At 36.7% G+C, this 15,839-nt stretch overlaps 1 protein-coding gene across 1 annotated transcript; it reads right to left on the reverse strand.

The window, feature by feature from the left end:
• Positions 1–109: 109 nt before the first annotated feature.
• On the reverse strand, positions 110–7,715 carry LOC136678393 (dynein light chain Tctex-type 3-like). Its single transcript, XM_066656450.1, has 5 exons — positions 7,561–7,715; positions 6,333–6,374; positions 5,157–5,280; positions 4,956–5,033; positions 110–812 (listed from the first exon to the last, which is right to left on the reverse strand). The coding sequence occupies exons 1-5, from the start codon at positions 7,585–7,587 to the stop codon at positions 736–738; spliced, it is 348 nt and encodes a 115-aa protein (XP_066512547.1). The 5' UTR covers positions 7,588–7,715; the 3' UTR covers positions 110–735.
• Between the last annotated feature and the right edge of the window lie 8,124 nt (positions 7,716–15,839).

Raw genomic sequence — 15,839 nt, forward strand, 5'->3', positions numbered from 1 at the left:
AAAAGACAATGGAAGGGGAACTTCGTTCATTTGTTCCAGTTGACTTATTCCTGGTAACGTGATATACAATACATCACATTATGAATGTTCAATTGTATGTAACTTGTATGGGTGGTTTTGTTTAATAAGTAAAGCAAACAAATAAAACATCTGTATTGTTGTTTCTGAAAAACAAATTTACAAGCACATTATGATGTAATATCACTATTATTCAGCTTTGAGAAGAAATCCAGAATTTCTCTTAAAGATAGCACAGTTGCACTTAAAAACAAACTTCAGATTTAAATGCAACATTAGGCTGAAATCAGAGGATTTTCTTTGTCTTATTTCATGTGAGACATTCTCAGAGAAACATGAGGAATGCTGCAATAGAAAGGCTTCATCAAAATGAACAATTTCGATGTTCATTTAACACAAACTCAAATTTGAGCTGGAGGAGCAAACCTATTAATTAAATTACAATGTACATATTTGAAATCATTCTACATAAACACACAGGACTCAAAAATGAGAGATGGCAAAGACATAACTCTAGCATCAAACACAAGAAACTATGATACAGTATAAAGTTTACACTGTGGGCACAAGTGAACTCAGTCATTTAAGGACATGCCTTTCCAAACCAAGCAGCTAAGGGCTCCTGCACAAGTTGGTTCAGTATGCTGAGGCAAGATGTTGGCACCACCTAGTGTCTGAGTGCTTATATTGGTCTCACGGTTTGATGTTGGCCCTAGTTTAAAGAGTGACAGCGACTGCAAACACACTGACCACGCAGTACATTGTGCGGTTCTCCCATCTGACTGTGCAGCTTCCTACAGAGAGACAAAAGCAAGTAAACTTACAAAAAAAATTAAGAGAATCCTATTCAGGAATTGGTCCAATCTTGGTCATTTTCATTTACCATCCAAAGCTGTTTTCCTAGTATGGAAGAGGTCTAATTCCAACAATAGATACATGGGAATTTATCACTGGAAATAAATTAATAAGCTTTAAAATAGTACTAGGCTACTGACAAAATCAAATATGACATTTTTTCAAAACATAACAGTATGGTGGCACATGATTATATATAAATTGGTTTCCTGAGCATTAGTACCTTAACACAATGCCTTAAAAAGCTGATGTAGCTTAACAGTAATACCAAAATACAGAATTATGAATGAAAAACAGACAAAAACAAAATATTACTGTAACTATTTCTAATTTGTCTCTGTCTCTGGAAGTAGCTGCAGCAACTTACAACAAATTAACATTAACTACCATTACACTTTGGACACTAGCGATAAAGTGCACAAATCAGAATTTTGAAACCTGCTTTATGAGCATTATATCATGGACACATACTCAAATTACACTTCTAAAATAAAACTGCTACATTTTCTGACAGACTGTCAATATCACATGCAGGGATAGAGACCATGTTGTCCACTACCAATGGAACATGCTTTTCAGTTTGCATAAAACTCACATTACCAGTGATCCATAAATGTAGACCAAAACAACGCTGTTAAGATATACAGAAAATATATCTGTGGACATTATCAATCAGTACTGTGACACGGCTCAAGTATCACCTGTGTTATATTGCAGATGGTATTGCATTAACTTTAAGAAAAAAGTAGTGATGTTGAATTATTCTAATGTCATTAAGGCATCTTTTTCCTGAGAACCATCTAGGACAAATAATAATCATTAAAATCGTTTTAGGTCCAGTTAGAGTAAATGTTCTCAAGCCAAGGTCCAGAACATAATATATAACTTGCATTATGATCACTGCTCAGTGTCAGATGTCAAATCAAATTATACTTTCAATTACATTTCAACATACATTATTTCAACAAGATTTATGAATAATTAATTATAAATAAATGCTCTAAATAAAATGTCCTTTTCACAATGATTTTGGGGAAAAATAAGCATATTTTAAATAAAGTCCCTAATAACTTTTGTAGTTGCAGTTGATTTCACTGCTTTTCCATACCCAGCAATCTGATTGGCTCATATTGCTTTATATGTTTATACAAACCGGATTCCAAAAAAGTTGGGACACTAAACAAATTGTGAATAAATACTGAATGCAATGATGTGGAGACGGCAAATGTCAATATTTTATTCGTAACAGAACATAGATGACAGATCAAAAGTTTAATCTGAGTAAATGTAACATTTTAAAGGAAAAACATGTTGATTCAAAATTTCACAGTGTCAACAAATCCCAAAAAAGTTGGGACAAGGCCATTTTTTACCACTGTGTGGCATCCCCCCTTCTTCTTACAACACTCAGACATCTGGGGACAGAGGAGACCAGTTTCTCAAGTTTAGAAATAGGAATGCTCTCCCATTCATGTCTAATACAGGCCTCTAACTGTTCAATCGTCTTCTTTGTTGCACCTTCCTCTTTATGATGCGCCAAATGTTCTCTATAGGTGAAAGATTTGTCTTACTGGAATTCTGTGAAGCTGCTTTGTGACAACAGTTGTGAAAAGCGCTATATATAAATAAATTTGATTTGAAAGATCTGGACTGCAGGATGCCATTTCAGTCCCCGGATTCTTCTCCTACGTAGCCATGATGTTGTGATTGCTGCAGAATGTGGTCTGGCATTATCTTGTTGAAAAATGCAGGGTCTTCCCTGAAAGAGATGACGTCTAGATGGGAGCATATGTTGTTCTAGAACAGGGGTGGGCAATCTTATCCCCAAAGTGCCAGTGTGGCTGCTGGTTTTTGTTCCAACCAACTAGGAGGTCACATGATCATTTGTTTTACTCAAGCCAACTAATTAAAGGAGTGAAATCAGGTGTGCTTGAGCCTGAATGGACTTAAATCCAGCAGCCACACCGGCCCTTTGCGGATAAGATTGCCCACCCCTGTTCTAGAACCTGAACATAGTTCTCTGCATTAATGGTGCCTTTCCAGACATGCAAGCTACCCATGCCACAAGCACTCATGCAACCCAATACCATCAGTGATGCAGGCTTCTGAACGGAGCGCTGATAACACCTTGGGTTATCCTTGTCTTCTCTGGTCCGGATGACATGGCGTCTCAGTGTTCCATAAAGAACTTCAAATCGTGACTCATCTGACCACAGAACAGTCTTCCATTTTGCCACACTCCATTTTAAAAGACCCCTGGCCCAGTGCAAACGTCTGAGCTTGTGGAGCTTGCTTAGAAATGGCTTCCTCTTTGCACTGTAGAGTTTCATCTGACGACGACGGATGGCACAGTGGATTGTGTTCACTGATAATGCTTTCTGGTAGTATTCCTGAGCCCATTCTGTTATTTCCTTGACAGTGGCGTTCCTGTTTGAGGTGCAGTGACGTTTATTGTTAATTGTTCCAGATTCTCTGAATCTTTTGATGATGTTATGCACGGTTGATGTCCATTTAAAAATCTTTGCTATTTTACGCTGGGTAACACCATTCTGGTATCGCTGCACTATCTTTTTGCCCAACAATGGTGGAATTGGTGATCCTCTTACCATCTTGGCTTCAGAGAGACACTGACACTCTGAGAAGCTCTTTTTATACCCAATCATGTTGTCAATTGACCTAGTTAGTGTTAATTGGTCTTCCAGCTGTTCGTTATATGCTCAATTTCCTTTTTCCAGCCACTTATTGCTACTGGTCCCCACTTTTTTGGGATTTGTTGACACTGTGAAATTTTGAATCGACATATTTTTCCTTTGAATTGTTACATTTACTCAGATTAAACTTTTGATCTGTCATCTATGTTCTATTACGAATAAAATATTGACATTTGCCATCTCCACATCATTGCATTCAGTTTTTATTCACAATTTGTTTAGTGTCCCAACTTTTTTGGAATCCGGTTTGTATGTTATATGTTTATAGCAAGCCGATTAGCTCTTTATGCTGAAGGACAGGACTTTATCCGTAAATAGAATGCATGCCCAGTGTTATGAGAATTTCCACTTGAAATTGTTCCCTTCTTACTAAAGTTTCAGGTTTTACCTCACAATACACCGTTGTCCCAAAAGAGCTTTTATCTTTATCTTATTTTTACTGGCTTCAGAACAGTATTGTCTGGAGCCCTGACCTGCGTGAGTCACTCATTCGAGTCACAGCGATCATAATAATTTCATCAAATCTGATTGGCTGAGTAGCTTCACGTGTGATATGCAGAAACACATGTGATTAGTCTGTGACTTTTCTGGAGCACTAAACCTGAACCGTAATGACTAGAAGAGTCACGCCACTTAAAACATGTTCAAAATTAAACAGCTCTTAATAGTTTATCAGTTACAGGTCCATGTCCGGATAGGACAGAGTCTGGGTCTGGACCCAGACCGTGTTCCACCTATTTGTGACCCCTGCTCTAGGATTATGGTACACATCCACTAAAATCCCTCCTCAGTGTACAGGCATTTTTCTATTGTTATGGAAACTGTGTAAGCAATCTGGTGTGCATACACCAGAGGCTAAATTTTGATCAAAAGTTTACTTCTGAACTGTATCCCTGAACAATGAACATTAACATTCATGCTATCCCAGTGTCTCAACAGTACAATCCATTTGACAGCGCTCAAAACAAACTAAAAAATGCTGGGCATTTCAAATACAGTCCACCAAATGTTGCCAAAGTATCACAGCATTCAAGCAAGAGTCATTTTTACAAATAGAATTCACTTTTGGAAATGGCCACAGAAATGTTCTCCTAAATGGTCTGTCTTTGATGCTCTGTAAGGGAATTGGATATATTCTGATTAAACTGACTTTATTCACACTTATAACTAAATGTGACAAATTATTTTAATCCTTTGACACCCCTAATCACCACAGGAGTTTTCGTGGATATTGTGGAAAAAAATTTAAATACATGCCATTAAATGACATTTTGCCTTCTGCTGTAAAGTCCCTGATTCATTAAAACACTCCCAATAAACACCAGCCTAGGGGTAATCTTGGATGTACAGTGTAGTTCTTCCATTACTTACCATCAGTGGTAGTATCCCAGTAACAGGAGTTGGCAGTATGAAGTCCTGCCCCACTTTTCTGCATTACTGTGCAGTTAACTGAAAAATATACACAACACACACAGCTGTCTCAGCCAAAACTGATTATATATATATATATATATATATATATATATATAGAGAGAGAGAGAGAGAGAGAGAGAGAGAGAGAGAGTATCTTACCGATATACTTTAATGGTTTTCCCTGTTTGACCAGCTGAGTGAGTGCGTGCTCCACTATGCTGGCTGTCCACTGGTTCACTTTATTCTGGCTGTAGTCCACACCACCAATAACACCTTCAATGCACTACCAAAAACAAACAGAAATGTTCACACATGTGCACACAAAGACCCCCCCACACATTTATTAAATAGAAATGGAGCCTGCTCCTCCTCAAAATCATTTTAAATCTTCAAGCACAAGTTAGGCATGGGACTTGGCACACAACAAAGATTCTCATTCAGAGTGAAAACACACAATCTTCTGATTTACTTAAGGGCAAAGAGTGGAACCTTTAATCTAATATGAACAACAGTAATATGTAACGGTGCACTTTCCAAATTTCTTTTTAACTGTGATAATGGCAGCGTATTTTGGACAAAATTCAGTTGCATATTTGAAAATGCTAATTACATTAGGTATTTCGAATTGAATTTATTGTGTGAGTTTGCATTATTTAAGAGATTATTCAAATTCAAATGCAAAATGTGCAATTTTCAGTGCAACACTGCCAATCAAACACTGGGGATGGGACAAGCTGAATATAAATCTCTGTAGGAGTCTGTAGGAGCGTACTACTAGTCAACACAACACATCAGCTAAGAATGCCTCGAGGATAAAAAGAAGACCCACTGCAAATAAACCAAGGTGTGATATTCTACTTCCCAACCTTAATGTTGAATTTCTAGCGTCCTCTAGTTCTGCTTCTTCTTCTTCAAAAAAAAGACCTCGACTGCATTTACGTAATCATAAACATCTTAAATGTAATTCTTTATATGTTTCATATTGTATAAAGAAATTCATATTGTAGAATCCGCCATGGTTCCCACGTTTGTATCAATTGCTTACAATTGATAAGTACTGCACTTCACAGCTAATATATGTACAGTATGATACACTTTTCACTGACACCTTTTGATAGGTGCTGAAAGTGCTTCTTGGTTTCTGGTTTGCATGCTGTGCCCCTTACAATGAAATATACAATAAACAAGTGTCTCAGTTTTACATGTGCGTAGTTTAACTGTTTTTGACAAAAAGTGGCTAACTTATGTGCATTGTATAAATATATTTATATTAGATGTGATATTACATTTTTCAATTTGCCAAAGATTTCTCCAGTAATCTGCATGTTTAGTTACCTCCTTAACAGCATTACTTGCTTCATCCGGATTGAAGGACACCTGTGTAAAGAACATTGCTAATGTTATGAGATGAAGGAACACGCATCAGATGTAGTTTTTATTCATAATTAAATTAAAATTATAATAATCATAAGCATATTCCATTACTTATTCTCATTTTTCAGAGATACTATGTGCTGCACAGTGCTTTCGGACCCTAATGAGGAAGTGATTATACGAGGCTTTATTTCTGGGGTCAGGAGAATAATTTGAAAGGAAACTTTCAGATTCCTATAAAACACAAAATTTATTAAGACACATTTAAAGTGGTCCTCAATGTTAGAATCCATTGTCTGACCTTGTCTGATTATGGCTAGACACTGCTAGATTAGACAGACTCCCAAAATTATTAGTTCATAACCAAAAAATCAGGAAATAACAGCTTACAGTTATTATTTGGTACAACAGGATAATGATATGTAATGATAACTAAACGTATCTAAAATGAGAGATATCTCCAAATATTTAGTTCGTTTCTCTAAATGAGGCAAGATGAAATGTCAATAAATCGAATATAGTGTCTCAGAATAATGACTTAGTAACTCAATATTGAGATAACATCTCAGAATGATGAGATACCACCTCATAGAAGACTGGGTATCAGGGAGTAGATAAAACCTTAAGATAATGACACAGCAATTAACTTAATAATTAAATATAAAATAACATAAAATACAATATATATTTAAGCATAGTACAATAAACACAATTATGAGCTGAGTTTTTTTGTTTGTTTTGGGGGACTACACTAGTCGTAAACGGACTTCAGTAGAATTAACTTTGCCAAGTTTATTGTATTCATTGTGAGAATAGTTCTTCACTAAAACTGAAAATGTATGGATAAGAGAAACTTATTTTAAACGTATAACGTTTAAACAACGCTGAGTCTGAGAACATAATTCCGCCACACCCAGGTATCTAGATAAATCTATTGTACAACACCGCAACAGGGACATCACTGACTGAAACGGCCAGCAATCAACAGAGAAAAACACATTCACTATTCCCAAAGAATCTAAATTACGTTAGTTACATATTAAGGATTGTGGGCCTTTTTTCAGGGCTCGTGTCTACGAGAGGAGGATCTATCAGCTAAAGTTAGCGTAATAGCTAACATCAAGCAGCTTAGGAGCTAGTGCAAATGTTTTAATAATGAACATGAAAATTCTATCTCAAATCTGAATACCTCATCTCCGGAATGATACTCCTCCATATTTTCTAAGAAGATTAATATGTGTAATGCGTATATCTCCTTAAAGAAGAGAACCGCTTTCTTGATTATGAGTTGACGTCGGTTGGTTTACAAGGGGCTCAGACTGATGATGCAGAGTCGACTCCCAATGAGGTGAATCTTTAATTCTAAATCTTCAGTGAGTTCGAGTCGACTCTTCTCCATTGATTCAAAAAGTCTTGGAATCGACTCTGCCCCTGTTTGTGAGTGCATACTTAGACCAAAATCGAATTAAAGAGACAGAACCTGACACAATTAAAAACTAGTAAGGCATACCACTATAATTCGTACCATCTAAAATGTGTAAATGTTTTAAACGATTTAATCCAGAATCTTCCACCTGAATCTCCGGCGATGACATGGTTCATACAGCGAGGATTCATTTATACATTGTTGTTCTACATGGTTTAAATGACTTTGAGTCAAGGAATCGGATCTAACGACGCTGGCTGCAAGAATCGAAATTCAGAGTCGACTCCTGAAAATCTGTAGTAGCGTTCAGACTCTCAATATCAATGTTCACAAGTGTCTGCTGCACCGCCACCTAGTGCTGTTCATCCACTCGTCACAGACAATAAATGCAATAACGTTGAGACCGAGACAGGATGCCAATTTATAGAGTGGAGACTGACATCGAACGTGGGTACTACAGCGATAGCAATACAATTAATATTGCACTATTAGCCAAAAGTGCAAGGATGCTATAACAAAACTAAGCTCAGCATAAAAAAATAACTGCTTATAAGTATATTGCATTAATACAACAGATTGTGATACATTGCATGTCACACTAAATTCAACCACCTTGAATAAACACCATGATAAAAAGGAAACTTTTATTACATGGAGAAAATGTCACAGATCAACTTTCATTTTCTTTCTGGTTAAAATAGCCAAGTGCATGATTCAAATTTACCATCAGATAAAGATGCAGATTCATTTATTTATTTTTATTATATATATATTATTTTTATTTATTTATTTTATTTTTTTTAGAAAAACAAATTATACGGGAATATCAAAAATGTTTAAGTCTATAGAAGTGCCTTGTCTGTTCACAGTGGAATGATGACAGAGACGTGTACTTTTTTCTAGGTCATGAAGCAAGAGAGGATTTGATTTTCTCATCTCTCAAAGATGTAATAGACCTGTTATAATGTTTACAGGTTTGTTGATCTAGCAGTCCATTTCTCTACAGCTGTAAATGTCCTTTTGTAATTTGTATAATTTGTACACCCAGTCCGGGTGACCCACTGCTACTCTGAACTGGATGGAAATTCAATAAATGGGTGGTTTCTGACATTTGCAGGTTATGTGACATATGCAAACAAACAAATAAATAAATAAATGGAAAATTTAAGACATGAAATACAGTAACAAAATTCATATAGCTCCTCCTAATAAAGCTTTGGAAAATATCCTGAAAATAGACAAACCTCAGTGGTAAAATGTAGTGTTTGGTTTTCTGTGCAAGACGGCAATCATTTCTAAACCAGATCTATTATTTTGACTTCCTTGTAGCAAGACTCATTAGTTATTCTATCAGGAATACCAATTGTATAAGTACACTTTATATATATACATATATACTTGTAGCTCATCTTTTATGGCACAATTTGTAAGTTGCAATCTACCCTCAATAATAAACTTGGGTATACATAATAATATTACATTATAATATTCTATATTTACAACATAATAATATTGTTTGGGTGAAAATTAAGTACAGTGGTTGTCCAACATGGTAATGGAATACTTCACTGTTGTGTGTATTACTGTAGTGTGGTGGTATCAAAATGAGCACCTTCTAGCTCTAAACTTGAGTTAAGTGTTCTTCCGCATTAAACACACCTAATTATTATTGAATCCAATGGGTTAGAATAGGAAAATGCTTATCTGTGATCCAGAATTAACTTAGACATGTTCTCTACTGTGTTAAACTACTGAAGTTACTGGTATTTTCTTGCAAGGTTGAGAATGGTCCACCAAATATAACCAACAAACCCTGGTCTGGTCCTGTGATCAGAAACACAGAAGAACAGAGACCAGAAAGGCTGGTGTACTTTCAAGTTTTCAGTAATTAGAAGCAAATTGCATTTTTCATCAGCTGGAAACATCAGATTAGCCACCTGAGGTTGAAATGTGCTCCTATACCTTTCTTGGCAACTAAGATTGAAGACTCCAGTGGCTATAAGATGGCTAATACAATCTGTGCAAGAAAAAGATGAACTACAGTCCCTAGCTGTAAGTTTACAATAATTAGAAAACCACAAAATGTTACTGCTTTATACCAGCACAATAAACATTAAAATATCACTACTATGGTGTTGTTAATTCTGCATTTATCAACCCAATAAACAATATCTAGTCAACAATATCATTGGTCTATAATAAAAATAACTGTAAACCTACAAAATACAATCCTCAGTTCCAAAAAAGCTTGGACAGAATGTGACATGCGATTAATAACAGAAAGCAATGATTTGTAAATCCACTTTGACCTGGATTTAAAGGAAACAAAACAAACATAGATCTTGTAGAATATGTTTTTTAGATATTCTGACATTAATTCTTGCAACACATAAAAATAAAAAGTTGGTACAGGGCAACTGATACAGAAGGAACATTTTAAATATTCAAAGAAAACAGGTAAGAAAGAAGCATCCAGAAAAGGCCTATGCTTGAGCAAGGATTGTCTGAGGCCCACTGCTTTGAAGAACTTTAGCTATATCTCATTTTACAGTGCATTATATCATCAGAGTTCTCAAGAAATGTGGAAAGATCTCAGAGTTTAAGGCACAAATCCCAACTAAGCATCCATGCCTATCAACTTCTAAGAAAGAATAAAAACAGCACAGTTCTGGGAGGAATTTAGCCACATGAACTTGTGAATACTTTAACAAATTTTTGTCCTCATACATAGCTTTAGACTTCATAAAATTATAACAGAAGAATGGCTTATTGTACATTTAAATGGGATTAGTTGGTGTCTCCAGGCACAAAACTCTTATGAAGAGCCTTATTATAAACAAAATTAACTGTAAAGTGGTGAACATGCTCCTGTCCCATTGTTTTTTGAAGTGTGCTGGCTACAAGTATTACATCTGGAATAAGCATTTAATAAATACATAATAAAGACATAAAATGCATAAAGTACGCATCAAATACTGTTATCATATTTTCCCAGTCTAGATTCAGGTTCACTGTGGCAACCGGTCAAGCAAATAAGCCCAGGCATTCCTGTCCTCAGCATCTTCCTCAAGCTCTTTTCAGGGGATCCCAGGGCTCCCTGGCCAGGGAAATATAATCCCTAATAAAAGCTCATGACTACAGGTGAAGGTGGAGATGCAGATTGACCAGAGCTTGTTTTATAGCCTAGCTCCCTCTTTATCATTACAACGACAGCCCCTACAACTAACATATAGTGAACTACACTTTCATGAAAAAAATGTATTCAAAAAACGGATACTCTTCAGGGTTACTGGGACCTACCCCTGGAGCTAGGTCTGGGGGTAGTGTTCATTGGCAAGCACCTGGTGGCCATACATCCCACAAACCCACTTGGGTTCAAAACAAAGAAACTAACTCTTGGTACATGAAATCAAATGCTTTGTTATGTTTTCAGTTCAATATAAATTAAAGAAAGTTCACTAATCACTGCTTGCTGTTTTTATTAGCATTTTAACACACTGCCCCATGTTTTATGAAACTGGGTTTGAAGATACAATTAGCATTACTTAATAAACTGTACAATTTATTTAATTATGATGACCAGATTATCTTTGAATTTTATTGCTACCATCACAAGTTCTCAGTGCCAGCTCTGAAGGGTCCCATGGAATCTGCTTTTAGCAGTTTAAAAAGCGTCTGTAAACTGGGTAGAATGTGTCCACTGGAGCATTCACAGCAGACTGCAGGTGGCTGAGTGGGACCGGAACTGCTGGGAATTGGGGGCTTCCACACTAGAACTCTTCCTTGGTCCTCCTTCTGAGCTACCTGACGGGGTTTCCCTGGAAGTTTTGGCTGATGTAGTGCTCTCTGTTGGGGCTTCAACTTTCTCCTTGTCTTGCTTGTCTTTGGTGGAAGACATCCGCTTGAACAGAGAAAGCTAAAATCATAAAAGGAGTGGTGGTAATGTTACATCTGTATCTATAGATGGCAGCTAATCAAGTTTATTAATAATGACAACCTGACTGGGATAACAGTAATTATAGGGAAACAAAGATATACTATGAATTAAAAAAAAAAACTTCATATATTTGTACCAATTCTGATAATCATGTATAATAATTTCATATTTACAATACATATTATGTACACATTACTATTCCAGTATGTAGTTAAACAACAAACAGCAGCATTTTTCATCAAATCAAAATCAAATCAAATTTATTTATATAGCGCTTTTCACAACTGATGTTGTCACAAAGCAGCTTCACAGAATTCCAGTAAGACAAGATTTGACATGAAATGTAAAGACAAATGTAAAACCCTCAAGTGAGCAAGCCAGGGGCGACAGTGGCAAGGAAAAACTCCCCCAGCTGAGGAAGAAACCTTGGGAGGAACCAAGGCTCACAAGGGGTGACCCATCCTCCTCTGGTCAATCTACTGGTGATGATAGTTAGTTCATGCCATTCCCTAGTTGTATAAGTTAGTATTATTTTGGGTCAGATACCTTGCTGTTAGAACCAAAGAGGCTTTTTTTCTCCTGCTTTGCTTCCTTGTGGGATTGTGGCTTATCTTCTACAAGTGGACTAGAAGTGCTTTTATCCACAGAATCTGCAAATATAAAAAACAATTTTGTCTTTTAGCTGACCGGGGTAACATTATATGTACAGCTTATCAAAACAATTCCTAACAGACATAGATAAACAGACTGTAATTAAGGAAGCCTTATGGTATGATGTACATATAGATAGTGTTGTCATCATACCAAAATTATGAGTTACGATACAATACCTGCCTTAATATCGCAATAACAATACTGAAATGATACAATCGCTAAAACCTAAAACATCAGGAAAAGTAATATGCTTTCTCTACAAGCTGAGGGTGGTCGGCAAAATCAACGGTATCCGATTATTAAGTGTGACGCCACACGTGATGTTTCATCATTTCTGGGTCTGATTGCGCCTTGTTGAAAATAATTTTTCTTACACTCTCTTCCTCACATGAACTCTAAGATAATTCAGGATGCAACCACCTTGGTGACTTTGTATTATGTAATTACCATGGGGTGCCTTTTGTTCCAACCATTTGGGCCAAGCTGCAGACAGACTGGATGTCCCTAACAGAGCAGGGGTTCTCCATTTCTGTTAACCTGATTGCTATGGTAATTGATTAGGTGTGGTTAAGGTGGGAGGATCACTGTGTTATTCTTAAAAGGGTATTGTACAGAGAGAGTTTCAGACTTGTTTAGGAAGAGACCCATGCGCACCCAATAAACTTAATTTCATCTCTACTTTTCGAGTCTCCTCTCCTATTTTCAAGAAACAACTTGCCAGCAGAAAAACAACAACTTCCAGCGACGAAAGCAGGAACAAAAGAACAAATTTTAAAAGACAACAGCCTTCAGCCCATGTCATACATTCATATGACATGTTTTTACTGTTTGAATGAGGCTGAATGCCTCAATCAATGATGTGATATCAGTTCAGGAGTTCAGCAAAGGGAATAAATTCAATATAAAAGGAAGAAGAAATGTCTTTGGCAGCACTTTTTCCCCCTCACATTCGCAGCGCATTGTGATCTATGTGAGCTGCCGTACGGACTGACTATGCTGATCTGTCTCTGGGAGCAGAGGTGCCGTGTAGAGAGAGCTGTGGCTCCAGCAATTCTGTCCCTGGAGCAGAGTAGCCATGTCAACGGAGCAGTGTCTGTCTGTGGGAACAGAATAGCCACAGAGGGAGCTGTGTCTCCCACGAACGGTCAGTTAACGGTTTGTGCAGAAAGTTGCTGGTGCTAGTCAGGTTTTTTATTGATAAATAACTCGCTAGAAGGTCTGAAAAGTCACTAAAACTAGCGGCAAAATTAATATGGAAGGGAGAGGAGGCAAAGCGCTGTGGGCACAAACTGCCCCCTGTGGCACTCGTTGGAAATACAGCTCTTATTTTCAAACACACTCATTCTTAAAGTGCCAGTACTTTACTCCTAACTCCTAAATTGACCCAAATGCATGAAAGCATGATGCTTTATGTGCTGAGCAGAAGAAAAAGTCTGTCTGTTTTATATAAAGCACTTTCGTTTTTGAAATTAAGGAACTGGACGCACAAACACAAGGATTCCAAAGAACTAGAGGATCGCACAGCCACACAAATGGTCCAGGAATAGATGGGTGGAGTCAGGGAGAAACCAGAGCAGGATTGAACCATTTAAAACACCATGGCATAGACTGATAGCAGTTTCAAAAAGCATAGTCCTTAAATTCTTTCCTAACTCCAAAAGAGCTACAAGATAAAAAAGCACAATGGTCCTATTATAATCATTATAGCTGGCTACATCAGCCATGACAGCCAGTGTGAGATAAGATATGCTGTTTTTGACAGACATCCCATTTGTATTTCTAAAACATCGCACAGCTCTGTCACTCTTATAAACATATCTCTGCTTTTATGTGAAGCCTCAGGCTGAGTATTTGATTGGTCATTAGTTACTTTACATTTTGACCTAATGCACAGACTTCATGTAATGGATGGTTCGTTTATTAGAGTGATAGGGCGGCACACTAATAAAACAGAAAGGGAAACTTGCCCTACTCACTATATAGTGCACTATTTTGGGGTTCCATCATTTTGTAGTAGTGGCCAAAGCCACAGTTGGCAACTTTCAGTGAATTCAATGAATCCCACAATGCTCTGCAAATGTAGTGTACAACCCATGAGCACTAGCTGACATTACCGTGCACTGCGCTATTTGGTAAAAACTTGCATGAATTAGTGTCTGAAATCACTCATTAACCTCCTTTCCTATAATACAGCACTGTATAGTAAATAATATATGGACTAGTGAATAGGGAGCTATTTCAGACACAGGGAAAGATTTTCACGGTAATCCTCTTTTTTATTTTTTCTTAGACCTGCAGAGTTTTCAGTTCATTCTCTATGGGTTCTGGGATGTCTTGCCCCTACATGCTTTCGTGAGGTGTGCCAGATCCGTGTGGAGAGAGCAGCTGGTGGAGTGATCTGGTCAATATGATGTTGACCGTTGGTCAACGGTAAACTTCACAATACTCTTTATTTGTGGATTTGCGGCACCTAAAATAAAATGTTAACCTGAAGATTGAGTGAAAAATGTATAGAATATTATATCTTATGATAAAGCTAGAGGAAATATTAAAGAAGACATTTATAATGAACTCCTAGATATAAAAATATAATACTGTACATTATGTAGATAAAAGAAAGAGAAAAATGTATGTTTTAAGCTTTATGAATCTAATGGTTAGTGGTGTATTTTCTACATGAGGTGATCACAGAAATAAACCACTTTAATGTTAGATGACAATGTCAAGTTAGTTTTCTGATTAATTTGTACAGTGCAATGTGGCAGTTTACATGTCTTCATGGCTATTTAATTTACCCATTAAACAAGCCATTACAGCAGCCATTGCCCCCTGAAAGATTCTGTGCTCTCAAGGGTTCCTCGCTCACATCCCTTGCAATTAGGGCGTGGTGTTAAAATGAACAAATGATGCAAAAAAAGGTAGAATGGCAGTGGTCAGATACTGTCATGATAAAACTGACCTTTGGTTGGTCCATCAAGGACAGCAGTTTCTTCAATATCTTTGCTTTCCTGCATAAAGCATGAATTATATTATTACATTTATTAGTAAAATACAGATTTTCAATGTCTTCTAATGTTTATTCTTAAATGGTTATAATAAAGAGGCCAGGAGAGGCAAAGCATTTTGTTCATAATCTTCTTAAGTTACTAGCTAGCAAATAGCTGGGGTTTTGTGTTTAGAACATAATGACTTACTTTAAATAATAATTCAAACTAAAGAACAAGGGGCATGGTGAGGGATGGTGGGATTGTTTCCTACCCTCCTCCAAAAATTGGCAACGACAGAGTCTCTATTCACTTATTACAAGTGAGTGAAGCATCATAAAGATTTTGAAGCTGTAATTTTATGGTACAAATACTACATAGTGTTGCTTTAAGAAGCAAAGTCAATATTTAATGGAATTCATGATGTAGAGGTAATATACTGTGGCCCGATACAGAAACTATAAACG

Source organism: Hoplias malabaricus, chromosome Y (assembly GCF_029633855.1).
Source record: "Hoplias malabaricus isolate fHopMal1 chromosome Y, fHopMal1.hap1, whole genome shotgun sequence".
In the NCBI taxonomy this organism is placed as follows: Eukaryota; Metazoa; Chordata; class Actinopteri; order Characiformes; family Erythrinidae; genus Hoplias; species Hoplias malabaricus.